Source organism: Heterodontus francisci, chromosome 41 (genome assembly GCF_036365525.1).
Source record: "Heterodontus francisci isolate sHetFra1 chromosome 41, sHetFra1.hap1, whole genome shotgun sequence".
NCBI lineage: Eukaryota > Metazoa > Chordata > Chondrichthyes > Heterodontiformes > Heterodontidae > Heterodontus > Heterodontus francisci.
In genome coordinates, this window is record NC_090411.1 from 27,322,768 (window position 1) to 27,337,453 (window position 14,686).

General features: G+C 45.4%; 1 protein-coding gene across 1 annotated transcript; it reads right to left on the reverse strand.

The window, feature by feature from the left end:
* Positions 1 to 1,225: 1,225 nt before the first annotated feature.
* Positions 1,226 to 14,244, reverse strand: LOC137353657 (dual specificity protein phosphatase 8-like). Its single transcript, XM_068020010.1, has 7 exons — positions 14,167 to 14,244; positions 10,842 to 11,063; positions 10,093 to 10,222; positions 7,888 to 8,054; positions 6,679 to 6,838; positions 4,297 to 4,420; positions 1,226 to 3,085 (listed from the first exon to the last, which is right to left on the reverse strand). Exons 2-7 carry the CDS (start codon positions 11,055 to 11,057, stop codon positions 2,146 to 2,148), a joined length of 1,737 nt encoding a protein of 578 aa, XP_067876111.1. The 5' UTR covers positions 11,058 to 11,063; positions 14,167 to 14,244; the 3' UTR covers positions 1,226 to 2,145.
* Between the last annotated feature and the right edge of the window lie 442 nt (positions 14,245 to 14,686).

Consider the following 14,686-nt stretch of genomic DNA (forward strand, 5'->3'; position numbering starts at 1 on the left):
AGCGGATAATAAAGTATACCGTCCCTTTTATTATCTGTGAACGTGGAGAAAACACATCAAGGAAATAGCTCCATATATTACATTTTTTCATGAGAAAGTAGTTTCATGGTTCTGATTTTCATTCAAGTGTGTCACTCCAAAACGCAAAGAAAACACATTAATACTAAACAAGAATATCTTTAATCAACATTGAGGTAAGAAACCATGTCAACAATCTACATGCAAAAAAAACATAGGCCTGGTAACATGCTGCTTTAAAACATATACAGGGTAAAGCTCACTCTACGCTGGCACATCAAGCATTCTCAGGCCAGGTACAGCGAGGGTTAGATGCGGAGTTATGCTCCCTCTACGCTGCCCTGATAAAGTGCCTTCAGAAGAGTAACAATGTGAATTTTCCATTTCCCTTATCAGCCAGCTTCTTAATTCCCTGAGCAAGCCTGACAGTATTTATTTGAGGGCATTTTAATAATGCGCGACTGTCATTATTCATTTCACTTCAGTGAGAGATGTTCATGCTTCGGGTCTAAGTTAATTTAACTCCAGGTCCCAGAAGTGACAGCATCAGTTGCTAATCCAGTGCACCTCCAATAACCCTGGTCTCAATCTCAAGCCACGGTATTGATCATTTTGTTTTTAATGTATCTGATTTGGGGGTATTTTGCCATGGTACAATGTGACATACAGCTTAGATATCTTCTTAGCCATCATGCTATCTACATGTCAGCTGTAACTCAGCTGGTAGCTTCTCACCTGTGAGTCAGAAGGTTGTGGGTCCAAGTCCCACGACAGAGACTTGAGCATAAAATCTAGGCTGACACTCTGGTGGAGTGCTGCACTGTCAGAGGTGATGTCTTACAGCTGGACTGTTAAAATGAGGCCCCCATGTCCTCTCAGGTAATGTTTGATGATATAAGTATATATACTTAAATATGGGTGGTCAAGAAACATTGTGTGTTAAAAAGGAAATGTGTTTTTCTCTCCTTTTTTTTTGGCCTTCATTCTGACAGCTGTCAGACAGCAGCATACCCTCTGGCTCCAAAGCATTCCGTGTGGCACTCCTGCTTTGAGTTATAGAGCTAAGTTGAGTTAGCATGCCGAGGGTCCTCTGAATAGGAGTGCTATCCTGGACTCAGGACCAAACACCAGAGGTACCAAGACCTCAAAATAAGAATGCATCATCTGAAGCAACTGGTATTTGATAATCACTGCCCAGACCACTCAGAACACACATCAACCAGTAACACACAAACCAGATAGAGGTTTCCTCCTATATAAAAGCATGAACCAAGACAAGACCACTCGGCCCATCAAGCCTCTTCCCTCCAAAGAGCACGTGCAATCTAACCTACTACGGACATCAACCACTCTATTTATATCTGGAGGGGACTTACTGCAAAGCTTCCTTCCCAACCCTTCCCTCCACAACACATACACACATACACACAGTAATCACCTAAAACTCAAGAATATATATCCACTTCCACTGTTCACTCACAGCCATTCCAATGCCACACATAATATTCTGATGGCCTTAGCAGCACAGAAACCGTCGTATTCCATGCAGCATCACTTGCATCCGCACATACCTCTAACTGCAAACCCTTCATTATTAATAAACCCCTAGCACCATGAACCTCTATGTAACATAGATTAGTAGGGATTAGTGTCACCTTGATCCTAAAAAATAAAACTGTTTTTCTAAGAAATTCAGTCTTAATTCCAATCTACTCTTTTGTTCCCAAGTTTTAAATTTTCATTTGGGGAACAAAAATATTCGAGCGTCCAGTGAAGTTCATTTATGAATTCTTAAACGCACGTTCATTATATTCCTGTGTGCAATATTTTTACGGAGGTGTTCATCCGTTTGTGAGTGTAACTGCGCTCCGGTATTAGCATTGTTTCATTGATTAAGGAAAGGCCTGAAGTTGGGTGTGACAATAAAAGGCCTGAGAAATATGTCCTGTGCCTGAGGAATAGGTAACCAGCCTGAGGCCTACTGCAGAGGCCACTGTGGCCGAAGAGAGAAAGAACAAGCTAAGAGGTCAAAGGGCAGCCCTTTGGCCTGTTTACTCTTCCTCTTTAAAGGAGCAAATCTGATCTGAACAGATCGTAGTATGCTTTTGTTCATTTTCATAACTAGGATTACGATTTCACCATGTTGTCAGTGTAGAGGCCCACATTTCTCGTTACGTGACTGGGCTTGATGGACTTGCAATCCGCGGGGCCACTGTACGGGTGTTCAAACAGCGATAATTCTGTCCTCTTTCCATGCATCGTTATGAGGCACGCGCTGTAATCAAGCAGTGGCGATGATGGCTGCCTGGGAACGGGCAGGCTCAGCGTCAGCCCCGTGGTGGAATGGTTCTGAACGCTGTCCTCTTTGTCAATCACGCAAGGTGAACGAATTGGTCCTTGGTCAATCCCAACGACAGGGGAAGCGGTTTTGAGGCAGCTGCATTTCTGCTGGGAATTGAGTGTCCGCGTGGCTCCGTTGGACGTGGCACCGTCTTTCCAGTGACCTTTCCTGGCGTTCCCGAACAAGAGGGTGAATGGGTTGAAGGTGCCGGCGACTAACTTGCTCTGGAAACCCAGCAGCTTCGGGACGGGCCCTGTTTCCGCCGGTTGCGCTGCCTGGCAGCAGCTGAAGCGCGGGGTAGAAGAATAGGCCGACTTCACGTCCAGCGAGAAAGAGCGTTTCATGCAGCTGGTGTGCGATGTTCGCTCAGGTGACAGGCGGAGATCGGTAAGCCCGCGCTGTAAGTCTGCCAACTCTGGAGGGCCCTTCCCAAGATTCCTGGGAATGCTGCCTGTGTCATTGCCAGTTCCTTTATCCAGGAGACCTGGATGTTCTGGAAAGGTCTGTGTGGAAAAACGAGGGATAAATATTTCTACATCTTCATCAGACTCTTCACAATTCTCTGGCTGGGAGATTCCTTCTTTTGTTGGGGTGTTCTCAGGGTGAAGGAGGCTTTGCTTCAGGTAGGCCGAAGCCGGGATCCGTCGGATGGCTTTTTCATACTCCACTAACTGACCCAGGAAGTTGAAGTTTGGAGATATTGAGGGTCTTCGGTCTTTTACAAACCTGATCGAGACAAACAATATTATTCTACACAAGCCAAAAAAAAGCATCAGAACTGCAGAGCCAATTGTCCACAGTATTTAGGCCTTCAAAACTGGGAGGTGGAGCGGAAGCAGCCAGGGTTTCTATTCCTGATCTTTATCCAGGGACTCCTCCTGCTTGGTGCAGAAGTCTGAATATTGGGGAAGGGCAAGAGTCAACTTGGCTGTGACACCCATCTCAGTCAAACAGCCTGAGAACAGTCATTTTCACACGGGTCAGGTACCGGGGGGTAGAAGTAACCACACCACAAGAGTTAGCATCTTGAGGACGGAATGCTGAATGTTTGGGGGTGGGGGGGGTGTGGGAGGGGAAAGACACAGATTGGAGAGATTCCATTCAGCCCATCAAGCCTGTTCCTTCAGGAATATTAGAAACAGGGAAGGCCATTCGGCCTCTCAGGCCTATTCCGTCATTTAATTAGATCACAGCTGATCTGCACCAGAGCCAGGGGATGGGACTTATTGGATTGCTCTGCAGAGAGCTGGCATGGACATGATGGGCCAAATGGCCACCTTCTGCAGTTATGACTCTACAACTCCATTCAACCACCTCTGACCATGGATACCCTTAACTAACAAAAAAAATCTACTGATCTCAGTTGTGAAAGCTCCCACTCGACTCAGAATCTGTTAGGAGAAAGAATTCCAGATTTCTACTATTTTTGTTTGTGAGGAAATGCTTCCTGATTTTTCTCCTGATTGTCTTTCCATTTCCTTTTTCTCCCTCTATCGGTTTCTTCATCTCTCTCAACTATTTTTCCTCTATCTCTCTCTCATTCCTCTTCATTATATATCTCTCCATCCCTCTCTCTCACTATTGTTTCTTTTCTCTGTGTGTCTCTGTTAATCTTATTTTCCTGTCAGGCTATCTGTATCCCTGTTTCTTTCTCTCTCTCTCTCTCTCTCTTCCCTTTACACCTTTCTCATTCCCCATCTCCCAGTCTTTAACTTTCTCCCTCCCTCTTGGTCACTCTTTCTCCCCATCTCTCCCTCTCTCCTCTGAATTACTTGGGTACAATTTCAGCTGCTTTTCAGTTAACTTTTCAAAAGCTGATCTGATGCAAACTTCGCACACTCAGCTCAGTCCCTAAGCCTTGTTCTTGTCGCTCAGAATCCACACCCATGTTTGCAGCTTTTCTTTCCCGAATCCCCCTAGAACATGCACCATCGTACCTGTACGCATCATCCAAAGAGAAATCCATTGTCCTCATGATATAAGCTATAGCGATCGCTGCAGACCGTGAGATCCCAGCCAAGCAGTGAACCAAAACCCGACACTTCATTGACCGCACCGTGTCTGCATAGAACAGAAAATAACAGGAATATAATTAAGGAAGAACTAACTTGCGTTTATATAACGACGTTCAGGTCCTCAAGACGTCCCAAAGTGCTTCATAGACAATCAAGTACTCTTAGAGGACAGTCACAGTTGTAAATTTAGGGAAGAGTGGCAGCAATTCTGTGCACAGCAAGCTCTCACAAACAACAATGGGATAAAAGGCTGTGTTGGTGCTGTTGACTGACAGACATTGGTTGACACACCGGTATAAATCTCTACTCATCTCTGAAAAGTCCAATGGGTTCTCTCCCATCCGCCAGACCACTGAGAGAACCTGCAAAATCTTTGACTGTCAGGATGTTTGTTGTTCGTCTGATGACCTAGTTGGTTAAGACTCCCTGGTGTGGTACTGAATCCTACAGAAAGGCAGTCCCAGGTTTGATTCCCAGTCTGGCCTCAGCAGTGGGCAGCAAGAGGTGTGCTAGAATTGGCCACGTCCCTTTTGAGCAAGGGAGAGGAAATATTTCTGTCAAGGCTCAGCTCTGACGTCCTACATTACTGAACAGACAGCTGACACTCACTATCCAGGACCAGACATGAAGAACTTGTACAGTGGTGTACCACAGGGATCGGTGCTGGGACCCTTACTGTTTGTAGTGTACATTAATGATTTAGGCGTGAATATAGGAGGTATGATCAATAAGTTCGCAGATGACACAAAAATTGGTGGTGTCGTAAATAGTGAGGAGGAAAGCCTTAGATTGTAGGACGATACAGTTGGGCTGGTAAGATGGGCGGAGCAATGGCAGATGGAATTCAATCCGTAGAAGAATGAGGTGATGCATTTTGGGAGGACTAACATAGCAAGGGAATATACAATGGATGGTAGGACCCTAGGAAGTACAGAGGGTCAGAGGGACCTTGGTGTACTTGTCCATAGATCACTGAAGGCAGCAGCACAGGTAGATAAGGTGGTTAGGAAGGCATATGGGATACTTGCCTTTATTAGCCAAGGCACAGAATTTATGAACAGGGAGGTTATGATGGAGCTGTATAAAACGCTAGTTAGGCCACAGCTGGAGTACTGTGTACAGTTCTGGTCACCACACTATAGGAAGAATGTGATTGCACTGGAGAGGGTGCAGAGGAGATTCACCAAGATGTTGCCTGGGCTGGAGCATTTCAGCTATGAAGAGAGACTGGATAGGCTGGGGTTGTATTCCTTGGAACGGAGAAGGCTGAGGCGGGACCTGATTGAGGTATACAATATTATGAGGGGCATTGATAGGATAGATAGGAAGAAACTTTTTCCCTTAGCGAAGGTGTCAATAACCAGGGAGCATAGATTTAAGGTAAGGAGCAGGAGGTTAGAGAGGATTTGAGGAAAAACCTTTTCACCCAGAGGGTGGTTGGAATCTGCCTGAAGGGGTTGTAGAGGTGGGAATCCTCAACACATTTAAGAAGTATTTAGATGAGCACTTGAAACGCCACAGCATATAAGGTTACGGGCCAAGTATGGGAAAATGGGATTAGATTGGATGGGTGCTCGATGGTCGGAGCAAACGCATTGGGCCAAAAGGCCTGTTTCTGTGCTGTATAACTCTATGACAGTATAACTTCCACTTGGGTGAAGCATGGGATGGCTGCTGGGTACTTGTGGCATGGTACCCAAGAAGGATCAGCTCCTTTGGTTGGGGAGGGGGCGCAGAATAAGCACAAAACTTGCATTTATATAGCACCTTTAATGTAGTAAAACATCCCAAGGTGCTTCACAAGTGAGTTATCAGACTAAATTTGACACTGAGCCACGTTAGGAGATATTAGAGCTGATGACGAAAAGCTTGGCCGAAGAGGTTGCTTTAAGGAGTATCTTAAAAGAGGAAAGTGAGGTAGAAAGGTGGAGAGGTTCAGCGAGAGAATTCCTAAATGCAGGCCCTCGGAGCTGAGGGCACGGCCACCAATGGTGAAGCAATGGGAATCGGGGTTGTGCAAAAGCCCAAATTGGAGGAGCACAGAGTTCTTGCAGGGTTATAGTGCTTGAGTAGGTTGCAGAGGTTACATAGAGGGATCTGAACATAAAGATGAAAACTTTAAATCTCAGCCATTGCTAGACCGGGAGTCAATGTGGATCAATGTGAATGGGACTTAGTGTGAGTCCGGGGGAGTAAACTGTGGTTTATGATATCCACTGATCCCAGGGTGGATTACTGAATGTATATGCACCCTCCATCTCTTAGTCTACGTTTCACTCATTGAATGTGAGGTCAACTCCATACCTATGAATTCCACGGACTTGTTCAGCCAAGGTAAGAGACTGTCACAGTAGCTATCATTGACTGGGATCCGCAGGAAATGACTGTCAGGGATGAAAGCAGGCTTTGGGCAGTTACTGCTCACGTTCAGGATGTGTGAGATCCCATTCTGAACCATCACTTCCTGCAAGAGAAAATCCCACAGCAATCAACAGTCATCCACCATCCTGTGCTACCTTCTTCCTCCTTGTACCATCACCGCGCTGAAATGAAGATTCATCTCCTGCTCAAAACCATTCTTTCCGAGAGGTTCAAAACTGCCGAGCTCCTCAACTCTCTTAGCCTTACCTTCCCCCTCTAATCTACGGGCTTTTAAAAACCCAACTAAGCACCTCCTCTTTATCAAAAACATTTCTTCCAATGTCCCATGCACTGCACCATTGCACTGTTTTTACCTCAATCCAAAAGATCCCTGCAATTTAAACCAGGTCAAACAAAGTTTCCTATCAACTACTCTTGTCATGTACTGAATAACAAAGTGTTCCATGAGTTTTTTAATCATCTATACCTACATCGACCTCTATAACTTCCATTCCCATTACTTGTCAGATAATCATATCATCCCTTCCTAAAGCTCAATAACTCGAAAGGAGATCCATTCCTCAAGTCGGTGATTCTGTTGGAATAACACATAAGGCTTGACGGTCTTGAGTGTCCTCCAGTCTCTCAGTCACAACTGACGTTGCCCCTGCAATCTCCTGTGCGGTCCACTCCACTCGCTGCCTTTAAAAGATTCCTCAAGACCGATCACCTTCCACGGAACCTGCGCAATAGGACCTAACGTGGACTCTAATGCAACAGTTTAATCTCCTTGGGGAAAATTCTCAACAGACGCTCCTTTAATCTCCAAGAGTAAATAAACAAAACTCCAAGATCTCCATTATTCAGTATCAATCCCATTTCCAGCTGGAGGTAGGATTTCTCCAACTGATCTCCCACTGTATTGTCAGCAGACGATTGGCAGAATCCCAAGAGAAGTGGGATAAACACACGTCCTTTCTCCGAGAATTCCACCAATCGTCTGCTGAAGTTCCAGGAGAACCCCACAGAGGTTCTATTCCCAGATGCTTTTTGAAGGTGGTTGGGATGGGAGGAGGGGTTTTTCCCAGTCTCTGGTCTCATCTGAGGCTGGTCATTGTAAGCCCATGACCTCTAACTCTGTGCCATACTAACCTTATTTAGAACATCATTCTGAGAGCCCAAGTAGAAATACGGGAGGATCTGAGTGGGTCCCATGTCACAGGTGGAGAGGCACGGCTGTGAGATACTGTTGGGGAGGGAGCTGTGTGACTTTCCTTCACACAAGCTCGGGAAGCAAGAGGAAAACTCCACAAAGCCCCCTGGAAAGAGAAAAGGATTATAGGGTTTTAGGGAACACAGGGTGGAACCAGAAGGGTAGGATAAGGACACTTTACACTCCCAAAGCTCTCAAACAGCCCTTCCCCATGAAAGCCAATGCCCCCGAAACCCACAAGCAAAGAACCAAGACTCCTTTATAATCAGTCAACCCAAAGCAAGGTAGTATGGTTTCTATTTGCCCAAATTTGCCCCACCATCACCCGCTCCACACCGAAGATGTTGGCTCCTTGCTGCGGTACAGTTCAACAGGTGCCATGCTGCCCAGCAGTATCCCTGGGATTCTTCTTTTGAGCCTAAACGGCAACTCCCCAGAGGCTATTCCACCATGGCAATCATCACAACTCAGCCCAATCCTGTCCTCAGTTTGCGTCCACGCACAAGCAGTTTCCAATCAGGGAGTCACGGGATCAAGGTCAGGGGATGGAATCCTAGCTGCTTTTTCTCCTCTAGCCCAAGATCACTGAGGCCAACTGGTGCAACTTATTATAAAAGGATTGCTAACATTTTATCCTACTGGGCTGGCAGTAAGGGGCACTACAGTTGAGATTTACACCTCTGGGCTACATGCTGAAGCGGAATTCAACTATAGGCCCATCTCCTAATCACCTTCCAGTGAGACCTGCTGGAAAGTAGGGATGGAAAAGAAAGAACGAAAGATAGTTTGGGACTTTTTTTTTTAATACTCATTCACAGCCTGTGGGCATTGCTGACAAGGCCAGCATTTATTACCCATACCTAATTTCTCTTGAGAAGGTGGTGCTGGGCTGCTTTCTTGATACAACTGAATGGCTTTCTAGGCCACTTTAGAATGTAGTTAAGAGTCAACCACATTACTGTGGGTCTGGAGTCACATACAGGCCAGACCAGGTAAGGACAGCAGATTTCCTTGGTATTAGTGAACCAGCTGGGTTTTTACAACAATCCTGACTTTCATAGTCATTATTACTGATAGTGGCTTTTTAATTTCAGTGAAGAAGGTTGTCTAAGTTTACAACAGGATATAGATCAACTGGGAAAGTGGGCAAGGGAGTGGCAAATGGAATTTAATGCAGACAAGTGTGAAGTGATGCATTTTGGGAAGTTAAACCAGGGCAGGACATATACAGTGAATGGCAGGGCCCTGGGGAGTGTTGTTGAGCAGAGAGACTTTGGGGTGCAAGTACATAGTTCCCTGAAAGTGGCAACGCATGTAGACAGGGTGGTGAAGAAGGCGTATGGCATGCTTGCCTTCATCGGCCGAGGCACTGAGTACAAGAGTTGGGATGTCATGTTACAGTTGTACATATCGATGGTTAGGCTGCATTTGGAGTACTGTGTGCAGTTCTGGTCACCGCACAACAGGAAAGATGTGATTAAGCTAGAGAGGGTGCAGAAAAGATTCACAAGGATGTTGCCTGGTTTGGAGGGCTTGAGTTATAAAGAGAGATTGGATAGGCTGGGTCTGTTTTCCCTGGAGCGAAGGAGGCTGAGAGGGGACATGATAAAGGTATATAAAATTATGAGAGTCATATATCGGGTAGATAGCCAGAGTCTGTTTCCCATGGTAGGGGTGACTAAAACTAGAGAGCATAGATTTAAGGTGAGAGGGAGAAGGTTTAAAGGGGATCAAAGGGGTAAATTTTTCACTGAAAGAATAGTGGGTATCGGGAATGAGCTGCCTGAGGTGGTGGTGGAGGCAGGAACAGTAGTGACATTTAAGAGGCATCTGGACAGGTACTTGAATGAGCAAGGCATAGAGGGATATGGAATTAATGCAGGCAGGTGGGATTAGTATAGATAGGCATTATGGTCGGCATGGACGCAGTGGGCCGAAGGGCCTGTTTCTATGCTGTATGACTTATTTAGTTGAATTTAAATTCCCCAGCTACCATGGTGGAATTTGAACTCCTGTCTCTGCATTATTAGTCAACACCTCTGGGTTACTAGTCCAGTAACATAACCACTACACTACCAGACCTGTTTAACAGTGATAAAACAGGTATCAACACTGAGACTTTCCCTTTAAATCATACACTGTACCTTTAAGAAAATATACATTGTTGAACTGTTTCTCCAGTTTTTGCAGGAGGATGGCAATGATGTCACTGGCTGGAGGATCCTTTGCTTCTTGGTCATACAGCACCAGCTCCTTTGCCTCTAGGCCCTTTATCTGAGGAGTCATGAAAGACAATTAATAAGGCTCAAACTTAAGAGTTTCCTTTTTCTTCCTATTAACCTACCCTGATTCTCTCCTTCCCAATTTAGTCACTGCTCCGCACCTCTCCCATTAGGATTGGTCAGACATATTCCTGGAGGTTTCATCGCATGACCTCCTGCCTCCATAAGCCCCGCCCCCATACTCCCATCATTGGTCACCCAACAGGCTCCTCCTCACCATGCCCCACCTTCACAGCCAATCGGAAAGCGAACAGACTCTTCCATTACGCGATTGGACGATTCTTGTCTGTCAGTCAGCCTTTTCCCCCTTTCTGCCCCATGTCCAATATTTTATACAGGTCATAAATGGAAACGCTCAACGTAAATGGGAATAATTTCTTTAATGCCTGTTGGATTTTTCTGTGGCCTTGGAGCAGTGATGAGGAGATTAATCTTTAATTCCTGCAACTACTGGAGGATTGGCAATGCTAAGAATTACTTTACCATGAATTATACCCCAACCATTTACACGTCTTGTTCATTGCAACAGGCAGCCCCATCAAGAAAAGAGAGAGAACAAAAAAGGAAATGAAAGAGACAAAAATAGATGGAGAAAATCGGCCAGAACAAACCATTACTGTCGGGCTAGGCTTCAGGGGTTCAGTGAGTGACTCTCTCTCAGCCATGATCTTCGACGTGCAGACACTGGCTGCGTTTAACACGTGTAGAATGTGGTAGTCAACAAGAGGGCGACAGTCAATAATCAACACCTTCTCCTTCTGGCCTTGCAACATCGCGGCCAACTGATTGGCCTTGATGGCTTTCACTGGTTTCTTGTCTCCTGCCATGTGATTCTGGGGAAGAATGAAAAAAAGCATAGTTTTATTAATTCTTTATCCCAGCCACCACCCACCCCCCCCCCCACCCCTTGGCCCACTTCTAGTTATCACGTCATCCTTTCCTGAAGAGCTTGACTCATTCATCACGTGTGAGTCGAGGCAGAAAACACTGGCAGGCTATTCGACTGTGTGGGGCATCACCGTCAAGCTCACTTCTGTCCTCGCTAGAGCATGTCAACACAGCCAGAGTCCCGCCCCCTACTGGAAGGCATGGATACATGTCGGCTGCAGCTAAGAGGATGGGACTGGCTGTATCTTGGCTGTGCAGTTGCCTCCTGTGTCCTGTCTGGTTTTGGCTCAAGGCTCGGCAGTGGAAACTCAGCCCTACAACCACCAATCCCTGCCCCCCCGCAAGATCTTCCTCCAATACCGGGCTCTTGCACATCCCCAATTTTCACCACTCCACCATTAGTGCCTGTGCCTTCGGCCCTAAGCTCTGGAATTCCCTCTCTAATCCTCTCCGCCTCGCTACCTCTCTTTTCTCCTTTGAGATGCTTTTTCAAACCTACCTCTTTGACCGAGCTTTTGATCATCTGCCCTAATATCTCCTTATTTGGCTTGGTATCAAATTTTGTTTGATAATGCTCCTGTGACGCACCTAAGGTTGTTTTAAAGGTGCTATATAAGTACAAATTGTTGTTATTGTCTTGAAGATTCAGCGACTCTCCTGCACAACAGCCAGGTTGTTTTGCAGCTGACTGGGGAGCACTCCCAGCTGGGATGGGGACACCATTGGCTTTTGATTGACAGGTACTCTTGCATCTGACACACTGCTAACACCAGCAGTTCACAGAGGGAGTCCCAACTCAAATCCCCCTTGTGGATATCTCAAGGTGATGTCAAAGTGGAGCAAAGAGAATAAGTCCCACATGAATGCCTTATTTTAGCCTCCTTTGAGAATCACAAGTGCTGACAACACTGCACATCAAGAAAGCACTGGTCTGCCGGTCCAGGCAGGGTAGATCATGGTACTGTTATCTGTGGCTTTTGGCTATTAAAAAAAATGAAAGCTAAAATAAACACCAACAAAAGTGAGTTGAATGTTCCAACAATGGACGATATTGCTATTCCAGTCACCGCAAGGATGTGTAACACTCCCGTACCCTGTGCTGGTTCTCCTGAATATACGCTGGTCCGCGGTTAGCTGTGGCTCAAAGGGTAGCAACCTCATCTCTGAGTCAGAAGCTCGTGCACTCAAGACCCACTCTGTAGTGGACTGGCACTCCCAGTGCAGTACTGAGGGGGTGCTGCACTGTTGGAGGTGCCATCTTTTGGGATGAGATGTTAAACTGAGGCTCCGTCTGCCCTCTCAGGTGGACGTAAAAGATCCCATGGCCACTATTTTGAAGAAGAGCAGGGGAGTTCTCCCCGGGGTCTGTTAAACAAACCATCCCGTGTGCAGATGTTGTGATGTACATAATATGTACATAATACACTCCCCGCTGTGCATTACTCTGCGTGGAATGATTATATGAACTCCAGAAACTCCCTACCCATAGTATCTCTACCTTCCATTCCTTACCATGAGAATCTCCTCAGAAACCTGGATTCTCCCACTGCCTAGTTCTATCCAGGTTAAACATTTATTTATTTTTTAAATTAATGTAGTGATTTTAAACAGGAGACTGACCTGGGCTTTTACAGATCAGAAAATGCAGCACAAAATTCACTCCGTCATTCCAGTTTCAATCAAGTTTCCCCTCCTGTTTTCCCGCACCTTTTAATATCTCCCCTCTCCAAGTGTTCCTCTATTTTCCTCTTAAATGCTGTCTGATTGATGGCTTCAATGGTCCCTTGTGATCACTTGCTCCATATTTATAAGGCAAAAGCACTTATTTGTCACCTTTCACGATGAAAGCCCTTTGCAGTACTTCTGAAGGAAACTCGGCGAACAATTTGCGCACAGTAAGCTCCCACAAACAGCAATGTGGTAATGACTAGATAATCTGTATCAGTGATACTGGCTGAAGAATAAATATTGGCCAGGCTACCGGGGAGAAACTCCCCAGCTCTTCTTCGAAAAAGCTGCCATGGGATCTTTTATGTTCACCTGCGAGGGCAGACAGGGTCTTGGATTAACATCTCAGTACTGCACTGAAGTGTCAGCCGGGATTATGTGCACATGTCTCTCGAGACAGATAATAATTCCCCGTGCAAGAAGACTTCTAATCTCCCCTTTGCGTACTAATCCTAAATTAAAGTGCCCTTGTTACCCATTCACCACTAACCTGCTCAGACCCCTGCGTGATTTCGAACATTCGCCCTTAGCCTGCTCCACTCCAGCGAATCCAGCCCTTGCATTTTAAATCTGGTCTCTTAACTTCTTAACTATGGTGTCGCTTGTAATTTACCTTTTCGACATCCTTTGTGCAGTGGGGTCCTCAACCTTGCAGGCAGTATTGCAACTATGGTCAAACCAATATCTTGCACAAATGGACCACCATCTCCTTGCTTTTGTATTCAGGGACCCTCCCCCAAACAATAAAAAAAAAATCCCACTATTTTGGATTGCTTGTTCCACCTGCAGTCCGCCTTTAAACGACTCAGAGATGAAAATGTTTTCTGCTGTTACCTGGATCTTACCTTGACTGCATTAGTGGAAGGATAAACCCTTAAAGCAGACTTTCCAAAATGCAGATCCCACCTCATCGCCTCAAAACACCTTAAAGATCTCTGGGTAAGTTGCATCAAATCGATCAAATATTCAAAACACGGAGGTTACCTGCAGAGCTGATTTCACAAAATAAACTGATGCGCGTAAGTTTTATTATTTATGACTGAATTATTATTTTAGGAGTTGCCATGGCAATTGATCATGTTTCAAAAACCAGCTGATACCACAATCCCTGCAACAACAACAAAAATGCGTGTCTCCCCATCTCACTGTTAGGATTTGCATCTCACATAATTAATGCAATCCTCAAATTAATTGTGTTGCTTTCATGTCCACCAGGGTTAACAGAATTTCCTCGGCTTGAAACAAACGCATCCACATTTTTTTTTATGCATTTCCACACGTGCCATCATAAGATGCTTTCTCTTGCAAAGATAAACTTACCTTTGTTTAAAACCTTTCTCTATTGTTGCTGGCTTTTATAGAGAGAAAAAAAAATCTTGCAGGCGGCAATTGCTTTGATGTGTATCCAGACGCTGTCTGCAGGTTCCTGCACCATGCATGCAGGATGCACACACACTCTCTGTCTCTCTCTGTAACTCACAGTGAAATAGCCTCAATTCCCCCCTCCCTCTCTCAACCCGATGAGGTAATGCGGTTAAAAATAGTTCAGGTACAGAAAATATGTCATCTCTGACCAATGGCAGGCTTTCCCTTGTGGTTGTTTTTTTTTTATCTCACTGATGTCAGGGGTTTTTATAATGTCGATTCCTCTCTCTGGGACATCCACAGAGACATGGATTTAAAACACAATCCAGCAGATTCACAATCAGAAAAGAAAAATGTACCAAAAAATGGATACATCTCATATTTTCCCTTCACCATTTATTTCACATCAGTCTTTAAGCTGGGGTGGGGGGTGGTGACTACTGGCTGATCTATTTTTCATTCACTTTTCTGAATT

Coding starts and splice junctions, on each gene's coding strand:
- LOC137353657 (XM_068020010.1), bottom strand. CDS start 11,057: ATGGCAGGAGACAAGAAACCAGTGAAAGCCATCAAGGCCAATCAGTTG. Junction 10,223..10,841: donor AGCCTAGCCCGACAGTAATG/GTTTGTTCTGGC, acceptor ATGACTCCTCAG/ATAAAGGGCCTAGAGGCAAA. Junction 6,839..7,887: donor AGAATGATGTTCTAAATAAG/GTTAGTATGGCA, acceptor TTTCTCTTGCAG/GAAGTGATGGTTCAGAATGG.